This window comes from Pan troglodytes, chromosome 6 (genome assembly GCF_028858775.2).
Source record: "Pan troglodytes isolate AG18354 chromosome 6, NHGRI_mPanTro3-v2.0_pri, whole genome shotgun sequence".
Classification (NCBI taxonomy): Eukaryota; Metazoa; Chordata; class Mammalia; order Primates; family Hominidae; genus Pan; species Pan troglodytes.
Window position 1 is genome coordinate 24,899,450 of NC_072404.2, and position 12,159 is coordinate 24,911,608.

General features: G+C 47.6%; 1 protein-coding gene across 2 annotated transcripts; it reads right to left on the reverse strand.

Moving 5' to 3' along the window:
• Positions 1-5,989: 5,989 nt before the first annotated feature.
• On the reverse strand, positions 5,990-10,576 carry TWIST1 (twist family bHLH transcription factor 1). Of its 2 annotated transcripts, XR_010158300.1 has the most exons (3): positions 9,595-10,576; positions 6,823-6,869; positions 5,990-6,084 (listed from the first exon to the last, which is right to left on the reverse strand). XR_010158300.1 is itself a non-coding variant. In NM_001009050.2 (2 exon segments), a coding segment is annotated over 1 exon segment (606 nt). In that variant the 3' UTR covers positions 8,488-9,058; positions 9,595-9,636.
• Between the last annotated feature and the right edge of the window lie 1,583 nt (positions 10,577-12,159).

Below are 12,159 nucleotides of genomic sequence, written 5' to 3' on the forward strand. Positions count from 1 at the left end.
CCTTTTGCCATAAATCATCCTGAAAAGCATTCAAATCAGACAAGCGTCTAGAGACCCTTTAGACACTCCACCCCCAAAATCCTAGATCAAAGTGTAGTTCCTGGAACCATAAACACCTATTATATGCAAAATCCTACTTATCTGGAGGATGCCAAAACTGAGAGTAAAGTAAGGGGTAAGGGGCACTTTTCGCTGTAAATTTCCTATACAAATCTCAAAATTTTTCTTAGCATTATCAACTACCTTCTTGGAGGCAGGCTACAGCGCTTCTAAACCCAATACGCTTTTCTGGAGTCTTCGGAACAGCTGGCCGGGGCTTTTAGCACACGGGACGGGACCTTCGCCTTTGCCTGTTTTTTTTTCGACCAGGAGAAGCAGGTGCGAGAGTCTGGGGCTTAGGAGGTGGAAGGCGGGGAAAGAGAATCCACTAGGTCCTCGTGTAGAGAACAGCAGTCGCTCCTTAGATATTACTCCAGGACGGAAACCTGATTGCAAACCGCTGTTCCTTCGAAACTTGCAAAACCCGGAACAGAAAACTCCCGCCCAGCCAATTTTAGCTCTCGCTGAACTCTCCCGCCTGCGTTACGTTTGCACAGCAACTCTTTGTAAATGTCCGAGTCCTCTCGGAGGAAAGATCGTTAGGGCGACGAGAACATTAAGAGGGGACCTGGAGGGCAGATATCTTCCATCCCAAGAGAGCAACTTTGTCGCCTCAGAAATGAAAAGACGCCAACTTCCCTCCTGCTCTTTCCTTGGTCAACTCAGAATCAACCGATTGTATTGAAATCTCCTGAAATCCTGAACAGGGATGGCCCAGTCGGCTCCTGAAACCGAGGCCGGGGAATGGCAGGAATGGGGGGCAGAGAGGATCGGAAAGAAGAGTCCTTCCCCCACAGACATTCCCAGCTGGGACACGAGCTCGCTCGCAGCGCGTTTATGGAAAGGGGGCGCTGGGAACCGCGCTGGCGGCGAGCAGACTCCAGGGTCGAGATTATTCGACACGTGTCTTTTATTCCTCACAATCCATTTCTTACGGGTGATTTATGAACGAATCTCTTTGATCAGGGACGGTTTTATCTGTCCACTGCTACAGATGACAGATGCGGCTGCTAAAATGCCTGGTCCCCGCTGCCTAAAAGGTTGCTCCCCCCCTTCCCAAATGCTGTTGCTTTTTCTCTGGCGGTCCCCACCCCCTGCTTCTTCGTTCTCCTTCCCTACCCCCAACCCCGTTTGCTGTCTTAGTTGCAATCCCTCTGGGTGGTTAAGTCAACAAAAAAGCGCAGAGCAGGGTCAGTAGGAAGCCAAGGCAGGCATACTTTGGGCACGCCATCCTCCTGATGCCACATTTGTTAGGGTCTTAAGAAGGCCCCTAGCCGGAGACCAGAAGAGCTTGCTCTTAAGGTGGGGGTTGCCTGCCTTCGGAAAGGAGGAGATGAGGTCCTCACAGCCAAGTCCCATGGGCCTGGCTCTGCCCAGAAAAGGCTCGTGCTGGGGTAGGGAGCCAGTACACCGGGGGAAGCCTCAGCCTGCGGTTCTGTGCGGGCCGGGGCTCATCAGAACAACCACTTTGGCTTAATTGGGGAGGGAAGGAGGCAGCTGGAAAGGGGGAGAGGGGAGAGGATCACGTTACAGAGCCTCCTAGTCCCTAATAGGTAAAGGAAAGCGGAGTCTCTGAAGCGGTTATTAATAGTAGGGGTGTGTGTGTGTGTGTGTTAGTAGTATTTCATTAAAACCATATCCTGGAACAAAGAGTTGTTCTTTCATGTTTCTTTGCTTTGTTATTACTCTGACAGGAGTTCTAAAAACAGGATTTTTCCAATCAAAGGATCCCTGGAGTTATCTGCCCCCTCCTAGCCTCCTTTCCCTCCACCAAACTGCTCTTGGTATCATTATCCCGCTATGGATTCTTTCTTATACTCTTGATTTAGCCAGAGGACATTTAATAGCTGACTGGATTAAATGTTGCAGACTCCAGCCTGGGCTATTTGAAAATCCGGGTCGTGGACTGTGCCTAACATCAGAGAAGGAAAACTGATCTATGAGATGTGTTTTAAGTTTCACGTAGTCCGGCGGGGAGAGAAGGAAGAGGAAGAAGGAGTCTCTAGGTTACAAAGTTAGAAGTTTCAAAAGGTGTGCGTTGATGAAGGGTAGGGAGAGAAGTCAGGGGCGGAATGAGGCAAAAGGCAACCTTAGCAAGAAGCTAATAGAAATTTCCTCCATCATAATGTGCAAACGAGATTTATAAGAACATTTTGTAAATATTGCTCTGGATGTCAGAATTCTTCCCCAGGAATGGAGTGCTGACTCCATTAGGGGTGCATCCACAGACCTCTCTGAAGGACTTGTTTGTCATTGCTAAATTTGTGGTAGGAAGATGGTTTCTGCTTCAAGTTTGCTTTCAATAATAGTAACAATTCTTTGATTGGTGTTAAGTTTCAGGAACAAAAGAAGAGAAATGTGGGCTGTTTTTGTCCAGTACTATGTTTAGAAAATGGAGGCATAGCAGTCCCAAAGGAGAGCTTCGCACAGCCAAATCTGGGTGTTGGGGTTTGACCGAATATTTCTACAAGGACGGGAAAACCTAGAGAGGCAGGATCTGATGCTCCTCAGTGACCAGGACCTCTGTGAGCTACAACCAAATAATATGATATGCACCCAAAGGTAACAATAAATCAAGGCTAGGAATGACTGGATGGGTATTGAGATTAAATGCTATAGAGAGAAAGAGCCTGTTTATCTGGTCCTGGAAACTTTAAAAATTGTCAATCCTTAAAGCTAATATGATCACTGACTATATTTCATTTCTGATTATGCCTGTAGGAAGCCCAAAAAGGAATAAGATAAACCCTCACAGTAAAATTGGATTTAATATTGTGGAAGAAAATACCCTGACTTTTAAATTTTGTTTAAAGTAGAGAGCTATATGGGTGGCTATATAATAACATAAGCCAGATATAATGTCAATTTAACAGAGATTTAGGGATAGTGTTGCATTTAAAAGAAGAGCCACAGCACAGTTCATTGAATATATCGTCTTAATATATGGGCAACAAATATTTAAAACCTTACTGTATGCCAAGACCCTGGCCTGAGCCACATGTTCGCATTCACAGTAACCTCTAAGAACATTCCTATTCAACATGGAGAAAGTAATTGGACTCTCTTCCACATCTGGCGAACTGCTAATTCGTTTTCATTTTGTTTACAAGCTTTCTTCTTGCATAAAAAAGATGCTTCCTCTGTTTACAAGTCATTTTTAAAAATCCTTTTCAATCAAACTGATCATGTATCTTGGTAAAAGCCCTTCCGCATGGGCTCGGGGATTTCAGAGTGCTGGGTCCTGGCCCCATGATTAAGGGATCACCCGCTCATCTTTCAGCCCATCCAAGCATCTTGGAGGTTTAGAATCTGTCAGGCCTGGCATTCCTTCGCTCTTCTTATCACTCTCTACCCCTTCAAAAAGGCAATTGATTAGCTTCAGCTTTTCCAAACCGAGATCCGATATGTTTTTCAGGATCAAACGTCTTTGAGAAGTCCAGAGAGCAATGTGGGAAGTGGGGAATGTGAAGAAGGAAAACAGGAGGGGGATGGTGAAATTCATCTCTCACCCTAACTCTCCAAAGGAACCTAGGGGATGCGCATGTTGGGCAGGAGATGGAATTGTGACTTCTGGAAGATGCACTTAACAACTTAAGGTGTGTCTTCCCTTTCTGAAAGCAAATGTTTAAAGAAGAAAAGAGATATCTAGAAAAGGAGGTTGATGATTTATGCCTGGATTTCTCTCCAAGCATTTGCCTTCCTTGTATTTACAGGCGTGTCCCCATTTGCAAGTTGTACATCTGTTCCTTTCACGTGACATTTCATAAAAGCCCTAACATCTGGGCAAGATAAACTTCCTTCAGGTACCTGCTTAACTTTTCACTTGTCACACTCACATCACCCCCCAAGGCATCCCTTTCCCTCTCCCGCCTGCCTCAGTGGTGGCCTCTGTGGGGGTGCACTTTGTTCCAGTCCTCCCACCTCCCACCCCCATGTCGCTGGCCCCAGTTCCAGCTTCCCACAATATCACCCCCTCCCAGTGCCAACCTTTGCCATGGCCAGGTTCTTTGAGAGACTCCCGATCCTTAGTCTCCCACTTCAGGCCTGACTGTGCAGGTAAATGAGGGTAGCATTTTGAACCCCAGAAGAAAAGTCATATTTCGATTCTGTCTTCAGACCAAAACCAAACCAAAAGGAAAACTGCCGACTACTCCATACAAACTCACACTTAGGTTCGATAGTCCCTTATACATCTATATATTCCTCAATAAAGTGAAATAAAAGAGCAGCTGATTTTGGTGGTAGTCATTTCGTGAGATTTCCCTCTCTGGTAGATACGCAAACTTCATGTTTTACAGAAACTTAATTTCACTTGCTGGAAATCTCCCCTCCCCCCAAGAAGGCTGCCTTCTGGAATGAATGCTTTTAGAGTTGTTTTTTCTTTTCCTAATCTGGAATTTTGTTCCTCTGACTTCAGCCTAAATCGCACGAAGGAGGAGGACACATCGACAAACTTGAGAGCGGGTGGGAGAAAAAAAAAAATAGAAGGAAAAGAAAAGAGTCCACGTAAACAAGAAAGGAGGCTGTTGCAGGCTCTCACTGCAGCAAACCCCAAACGATCTCGTTGCAGGGCGCCCACAAAATCCCGGCTATAATTGAGTGTTTTCTTTGAGGTTTTCTGACCATGTGCTTTTTACCATGGTTACTATGACTCTGATTCCAGAAGCTGAATATTCATCATGATCCCATCCCAACCTTTCAGAAGGCTTATCTCGTTGGTCCTTACAAAGAAGGAGAATCTAAAGGGGGCTCGTCTGTGCCAGTGATTTTAACCTGCTCCACCTTCCAGTGACCTGCCACATGCTCCTTCTTACTTTATAGACATCTGGGAATTCCATACATGCCTTAAACTCCAATTACACACCTTCTTCAAAGCACACGTGCTTTGATTTGCTAAGAACATTAAGTGGGCTCACGTCCTTAGGCCTTGAGACAAAAGCGAGGGGAAAATGGAAAATGTATCCCATGTCGTTTTTTTTTTTTTTTTAATTTAAACTGGGTCTATCCTTTGCTGTCCAGCAAATAAAGATAGTTAATAATCCTCCTATTTGCACATTCGTGGGCTCTCAAAGAGTTGGAAGGTTTCTGAGAAATAGTGGGATTGCCGGCTTTGAGAAAATATGAAGAAACCGATTTCTCCTTCCACTTTGCCAGTGCACTTTCCTTCCACTTTCACTGGTGCTGGGGGCGGCGCACTCTTTACGACATATAAGCGGAAAATTCTGCAAAAGTGGCCCCCGGGGATCCCCGCCCGACCCCTGTCTGTCGCTAATGTGGGCCTGTCTCCGGAAATTCGAGGTTGGGCCTTTGCCTGAATCTGTTGCTATTGCTCCCCTTGCTACCGCTGACACTTGGCACCGCCGCCTCCTAGCAGCGGCCAGACGCGGGGCTGGGGGCCCTCCACGCAAACCGAAGGAGATACGGACATCGCCATTCTCCCCACCGCGCGAGCCGGGCCCGCCACCCACGCAGGGGAGACCGTGCCCGTGCCCCTCTCCCGCGCCTGCCGCAGGTGAGACCCTCGCTCCCCACGGAGTTCTGTTTGGGTTTCCGTGGCGTTTGTTCCCCGCAGGTTTGTTTATTTTTCTTCAAATTACAGATGCAGGGAAAACCGCCTGACATCATGAGAGCGGGACAAACGCTCACTTTGAAGGATTCCTGGGCAGGACTTCAAGTGAAATCATATGCCTGAGAAGAACTTGATACCGGTCTAGAGAAAATAACCAGTTCTGACTTTGCCAAACCATGGAATGTGCAAAATGCTCTACTTTTTTGCAAGAGGCCAAATGTCCCTTAAAAAGCTCCATTATGAATATGAACCTTAAGACCGAAGGGTCAAGAAGCTTGTGCCGTTGTTGAGTGTGGGAAAAAATTTACACACATCGTGCAAGTTTCTGCTCCTTAACATTATTTTATTAATAATAAGTTCCACTTTGGGGAGGGGAACCTGTAACTGTGCGTGAATTATCATCTGGACATGTGCTTCTGTGAACAAAAGGGGAAATGTGCATATGGGTAAAAAAATTACAGCTTTCTTATAACTAGAGGCTATCAATCTGACCAACTTATAAGATAAAAATAATCAATAGCACAGTAAAGGAAACATTAAATTTTCTACAATTTACCCAAGACAATTTAATACAATACTTTCCCCTAGCAAATGCATTCTGAAGGAAAAAGATCCCAAGTGAACCAACACATTAATTGGAAAGCGTTAGCTTCTTATTTCCGAAAACAAGAGGTAATTCATTCTATGTGTTCTTTAAATAAGGGTAGGTAGCAAAAATAAAATGAAATAACATAAAATCAAAAGAAGATATAATGGTGGAGGAAAAGAAACAGGTGGCTTCATTTCTATTCTAAAAAAGAATTTCACGATTTATGTCTTGTGTATACAGGGGTAGGGATTAGAATCTGCAAGCTGGAAATTGCATTCCAGTAGTGAATATTTTTCATTGTGCAGTCGCCTCATTCAAAATAAAATTACCACCTTTTTCATTCATTTATTTCTCTGAAAATCTGGGGGGGAAACATTACCTTCAGTTTAGTATTTAATATTACTATAAATATGGCATTTGCTTTTCTCCAAAGTGTTTCCCCTTATGAAAAAAGTAGAAAAAGCAAAACACATTAAAAAAAGAAAGAAATAAAAGAAAGGCAAATGGAGAGCTACCTTTCTTTGACACATCTAGTTCTTATAGCCAGAGTTAAGATAACAATTACCTTCTCAGCAGTGATGGCCAGCTCCATCCTGGTGTACCTTAAGAAATCTGAAATATCAAATAGTCAGACCAAGCTAGTGAACAAGGAGACTCCCCATGAATAATTTAGAAAATGGAGGTGGTTGGATGATACGTACAAAAAAGAATTACCAACCTAATGCTTTCCCTCATCCTCCTAGGGCACCCTCCTTACATTTCTAACCTGCCTTACACACAACACACACACACCCCCCACAAATACACCAACACATAATCGCCTTCCCTTTCTGTTATTTGCTAAAGGACTATCAAAATAAAAAAATAATAATACTTCTCCAAGCTTTCACTAACCTTTTAATACAAGTAAATGCTGCAGACTCCTTATTGTAAAATATTGTCTGAAATATTAACAATAAATTCATAATATTCTTATGTCAGCATTCTATGGTGCTGTGTGAAGAAGAAAACAAAAACCTTCAGGCAATAAAATAACCTCGACCTGAGCTAAGCAAAAACGATCTGTTTGGATACATACACTTATTAGTCATTGTTTGAAACAGGCACCAAAATAATTTTCCAGTTTGAAAGCTTCCCCAGTTACACTTGGATGCAGTAAATCGGATGTAAAAGCTAAGAACTGATACAAAATCACTATTTCTAATAATGTTAATTATAAAAGCCGGTATGTTCCTGGCCCACAAATAATCAGAATGAAATAAAAAATCAAACATCCCCGTTTGCCCATTATTGTATTACTTAACTTCAGATTGTGTGTGTGTATGTATGATCTCACCAGGGAAAAATTCTGTGTAATTCTGGATAAAATAAAACGCTAATGAATTGACTAGTAACTGCATAGCTGTAGTATTTAAAACTGTGATTATTCCAACAGTTACCAAGGATACTGAAAGTTCAGGATCTTCATTTTTGTATATTATTCCACAGCCTTATATTCTTTACACATAAAAAAAGAATGATGCTTCCCAAATAGCATCAATATAGGGATATATTAACTTTTCTTTTTAGCAAACATGACACTAAACGTCATATTCATTCATGAGAGAAGAGTTAAGCAAATTACAAATGGAATTTTCTCTTTTCTGCTGATTTACACTTTATTTTCTATGCATTTCTGGTCATTTCTGTGTACAGATAATTTTCATAACACTATATATGTTTTCACTGAAAAGAACCTGTTATTTAGGAATCTTCACAAAGAGTGAAGAGCATGACAAAAAGTACATAATAAGAGAATAGTGCAGGTTTTATACTCCTTATTTGCATTTAACTGTTTTAACAACTGTCACCTCAAAATAAAAAGGAGGTGAAGAGCAAATTTGTTAGTTTTTGCTGTTTGGAGACAATAAGAGATGAAGAGATGCTACTAAGCCCTCTGAATACCAAACTGGAATAATAATAAAGCTGTCTTTTAAAATAACATGCTTGTGCCTGTCAGTAGCTGCTTTATTTGAGTTTTTCATTGCTTTGTTTGTATTAGTGCCCCCTCCCTCCTGGGTGCCTCTAGAATTAAACAAGCAGGTATTTACCACCAACTTAATCTTTAGTTTTAAAAATATAGACCAAACTCTAAGGTTCTTTAAATTTTTTATCATATTTATTTATTGCAGAAAAATATACAAAGATATTTACAAAACAATCATAAAAATATGAATGCATTTAGACACCGGATCTATTTGCATTTTACCATGGGTCCTCAATAAATAAATAGAATGTTGTTTTTTGTATTTTAAGTTTTTTTTTGTTTTTCCCCTCAGAGGAAGGATGAAAAAAAGAATTAACTGACTATGGTTTTGCAGGCCAGTTTGATCCCAGTATTTTTATTTCTAAAGGTGTTCTTATAGTTCCTCTGATTGTTACCATTTTAAAATAGAGAAAGTCCATAGTGATGCCTTTCCTTTCAGTGGCTGATTGGCACGACCTCTTGAGAATGCATGCATGAAAAAAATAAAAATAAAAACATTCTTCGTCAAAAAAAAAAAAAAACAACACAAACAACTGTTCAGACTTCTATCAGAATGCAGAGGTGTGAGGATGGTGCCGCTGCCCGTCTGGGAATCACTGTCCACGGGCCTGTCTCGCTTTCTCTTTTAAAAGTGCGCCCCACGCCCTGTTTCTTTGAATTTGGATTTTGCTCTTCTAATTTCCAAGAAAATCCTTGGCATATATTTTTATTTTTAGTTATCCAGCTCCAGAGTCTCTAGACTGTCCATTTTCTCCTTCTCTGGAAACAATGACATCTGCAAAAACCCAGAGGGGGGGGGAGTCGGTTATTGTTTAGGTCTCTGTGGCTGTTTTCTAAGACTAGTGAGCACTGTTCTTATCACCACCACTGAGAAATTAAGCTGAACAACCTGGAAGGATTTCAGCCCAAGGGCAAGAGGAAGTGGGTGGGTGGAAAGGAGGAGGAGGTGGAATTTGTTTTAAAACATTTGTTTTAAGGAGAACAAAAATTGAAAGCCCAAAGAAAGGGTGGCGCTGACAAAACGGTCCTTACCCGTGACCCTGGGTGTCTCTGTCTCCCCTCCTGTCACGCACACTCACGCGCACACACACCCCTCACCAGGGCGCATCCCCCTGGAGACTGCTCTCCCTAGCGGGGTCAGACCGGCCTTCCGGGGACGCTGGGGGCGCGAGGCAACGGTGCCAAGTGAGGTGGGAAGGCTGAGCGGAGAGCGGGAGAGGGGAGGAAATCGAGGTGGACGGGGAACCGCGGCCTGGCCGGCCTGCCGTCTGCCACCTGAGAGGCGAAGGGGTGCAGCGGCGCGGTCCTTACCTAGGTCTCCGGCCCTGCTGAGGGGGTGGGGGGCTCCGCCTGCTAGTGGGACGCGGACATGGACCAGGCCCCCTCCATCCTCCAGACCGAGAAGGCGTAGCTGAGCCGCTCGTGAGCCACATAGCTGCAGCTTGCCATCTTGGAGTCCAGCTCGTCGCTCTGGAGGACCTGGTAGAGGAAGTCGATGTACCTGGCCGCCAGCTTGAGGGTCTGAATCTTGCTCAGCTTGTCCGAGGGCAGCGTGGGGATGATCTTCCGCAGCGCGGCGAACGCCTCGTTCAGCGACTGGGTGCGCTGCCGCTCCCGCACGTTGGCCATGACCCGCTGCGTCTGCAGCTCCTCGTAAGACTGCGGACTCCCGCCGCCGCTGCTGCTGCCGCCGCCGCCCACGCCGCCGCCGCCGCCACAGCCCGCAGACTTCTTGCCGCGCTTGCCCTGGGCCGGGCTGCCCGGCTCGTCGCCGCCTCCGACGCCCCCGCCCGCGGCTCCGCCGGGCCCCGCGCCGCCGCCCGCGCTGCGCCGGCTGCTGCGCCGCTTGCGTCCCCCGCGCTTGCCGCTCGGCGGCTGCTGCCGGTCTGGCTCTTCCTCGCTGTTGCTCAGGCTGTCGTCGGCCGGCGAGACTGGCGAGCTGGACACGTCCTGCATCATCTCTCGAGCGGCGACGCGTGGCCTCGCGGGCCCGGGGCAGAGGGGCAGCCCGGGGAAGAGGAGAAGAGCGGGGCGCCTCAGCCCGCCAGCTTCCCCCGCGCGCGGCGCCGGCCCGGGCGGTGCGGCCCGCGGAGGAGGGAGCAGGAGGACGGACGGGAGGGACCTCCGCGGGGAGGGCGCGCGGGGGAGGCGGGGAGGGAGGCGGGAGGGGGAGGGGACGGTGTGGATGGCCCCGAGGTCCAAAAAGAAAGCGCCCAACGGCTGGACGCACACCCCGCCAGGCCTCCTGGAAACGGTGCCGGTGCTGCAGAGCCCGCGAGGTGTCTGGGAGTTGGGCGAGAGCTGCAGACTTGGAGGCTCTTATACCTCCGTGCAGGCGGAAAGTTTGGGGGCAGCAGTGTCATTGGCCTGACGTGAGGAGGAGGGACTTTTCGAAGTTTTATAGGAAAGTTTCCGCTTTCCAGTCCCCCTCCCCCGTCCCACCTCCCTTCCTCGGGGTCTAACAATTCGTCCTCCCAAACCATTCAAAAACGACCTGGCCCGGGCGGCCGGCCCCTCCACCCGCCTCCTAGCCGCCCTCCCCCTTCCCTCCCCGTCGCCTTCCTCCGGCGGGCGCGGGGCGATTTCCTTCCCCGCCGGAGCGTGCGGGCAGCGCCCCCGAACCCTAGCGCAGCCCAGGAAGCGGTCGGAGGAGACTGTCCTGGCCGCGGTGGCAGCCCCATCCGGAGTGGCTGTGACAGCAGCAGTGGCAACAGCTTCTACACAGTGGGTGATGTCTCATCTCGCCCAAGAGCCCTCTAGGTCCGTGGGGCCGATTTGGGATTGCTGGGGCTGGGGGGGTGGTGGGGCGCGGGGTGGGGGGGCATGCCAAGAAAAGTGTCAACCGCGGAGCCCACCCAATGGTCAGGTAGACGAACCCCTTGGAGTTCCAAGGGCCAAACCGCGGCGGCCCAGCCCGGAGGTCCTGGGCGTTTCTGAAGACGTGGCCGCGCCGCGGGGGCTGAGGATTTGCGCCCCGGCCTGCTCTCTCGCCCTTCTGGGCCCTCCTTTCCCCTCTACAACGACCCAGTCTGACACTCCCCAACATCCAAAGGACTACGCCTCGGAAGGTGCTCGAAAGAGGCAGAAGTTCACTCTTCGGTGGAAGGAAACCCAGTCCATGGGAAAGGCAGGAGAGCCAGAGGGGGGCAGCGCAGCGCCTTTGCTGCGGCCCTAACAGCTGGCAATGCCAACCCAAGGGAGAGACCCTGTGGCCATTTCATCCCCACCCCCAAATTAGGCTCCGCATTGTGACCTTGAAAGGCCAGCTTGTAAGAGAGTGAAGTGGGAATTTGATAGCACCTAGACATAGGGGCTGCCCGCTCTGAGACACCCCCCCGCCCCAGCCCCCACTATCTAGGGCATCCAGTGGACAATTAGGCTTCGTGAGCCCCAATTCCAAATACTTGGATACGCTAACATTTTAAGCATTTCTGTCTATAAGTTAAAACGAAGAGCCCCAAAGAGGGTGTTAATGTAGATCCTGGCAAACTGGAAGCAACAAAGTTGGTGAACAAGAAAGGAAGTCGCCTTGGATAAGAAGCCCATCTTTTGCAATGCCATACTTGTTTCCTTTTTGAAATGAATTGAGGTAAAATAACCGTTTCAGGTCCATCCCTTACATGGCAAAGTAAAAAGCTGGAGTCAGTACACAGTGTTGGGGTGGGGGCAGCGTTTGGGGGCGACGAGTTTTGTGCACCGCGCTGGAGTACCCTGCACATAAGGTCCGCTCATGGGCTTCTCAGTACGGACTCGCCGGCGGGAACAATTAATTGAGCAAAGCGCCCCTTTCTGGGCTGGACCAAGGTACGCGGCTGCAGATATCTCAAGCTGGAGGCAAGAGCCCAGGCGAGGCGCAGGCAGGCCACGTGGCTGTTC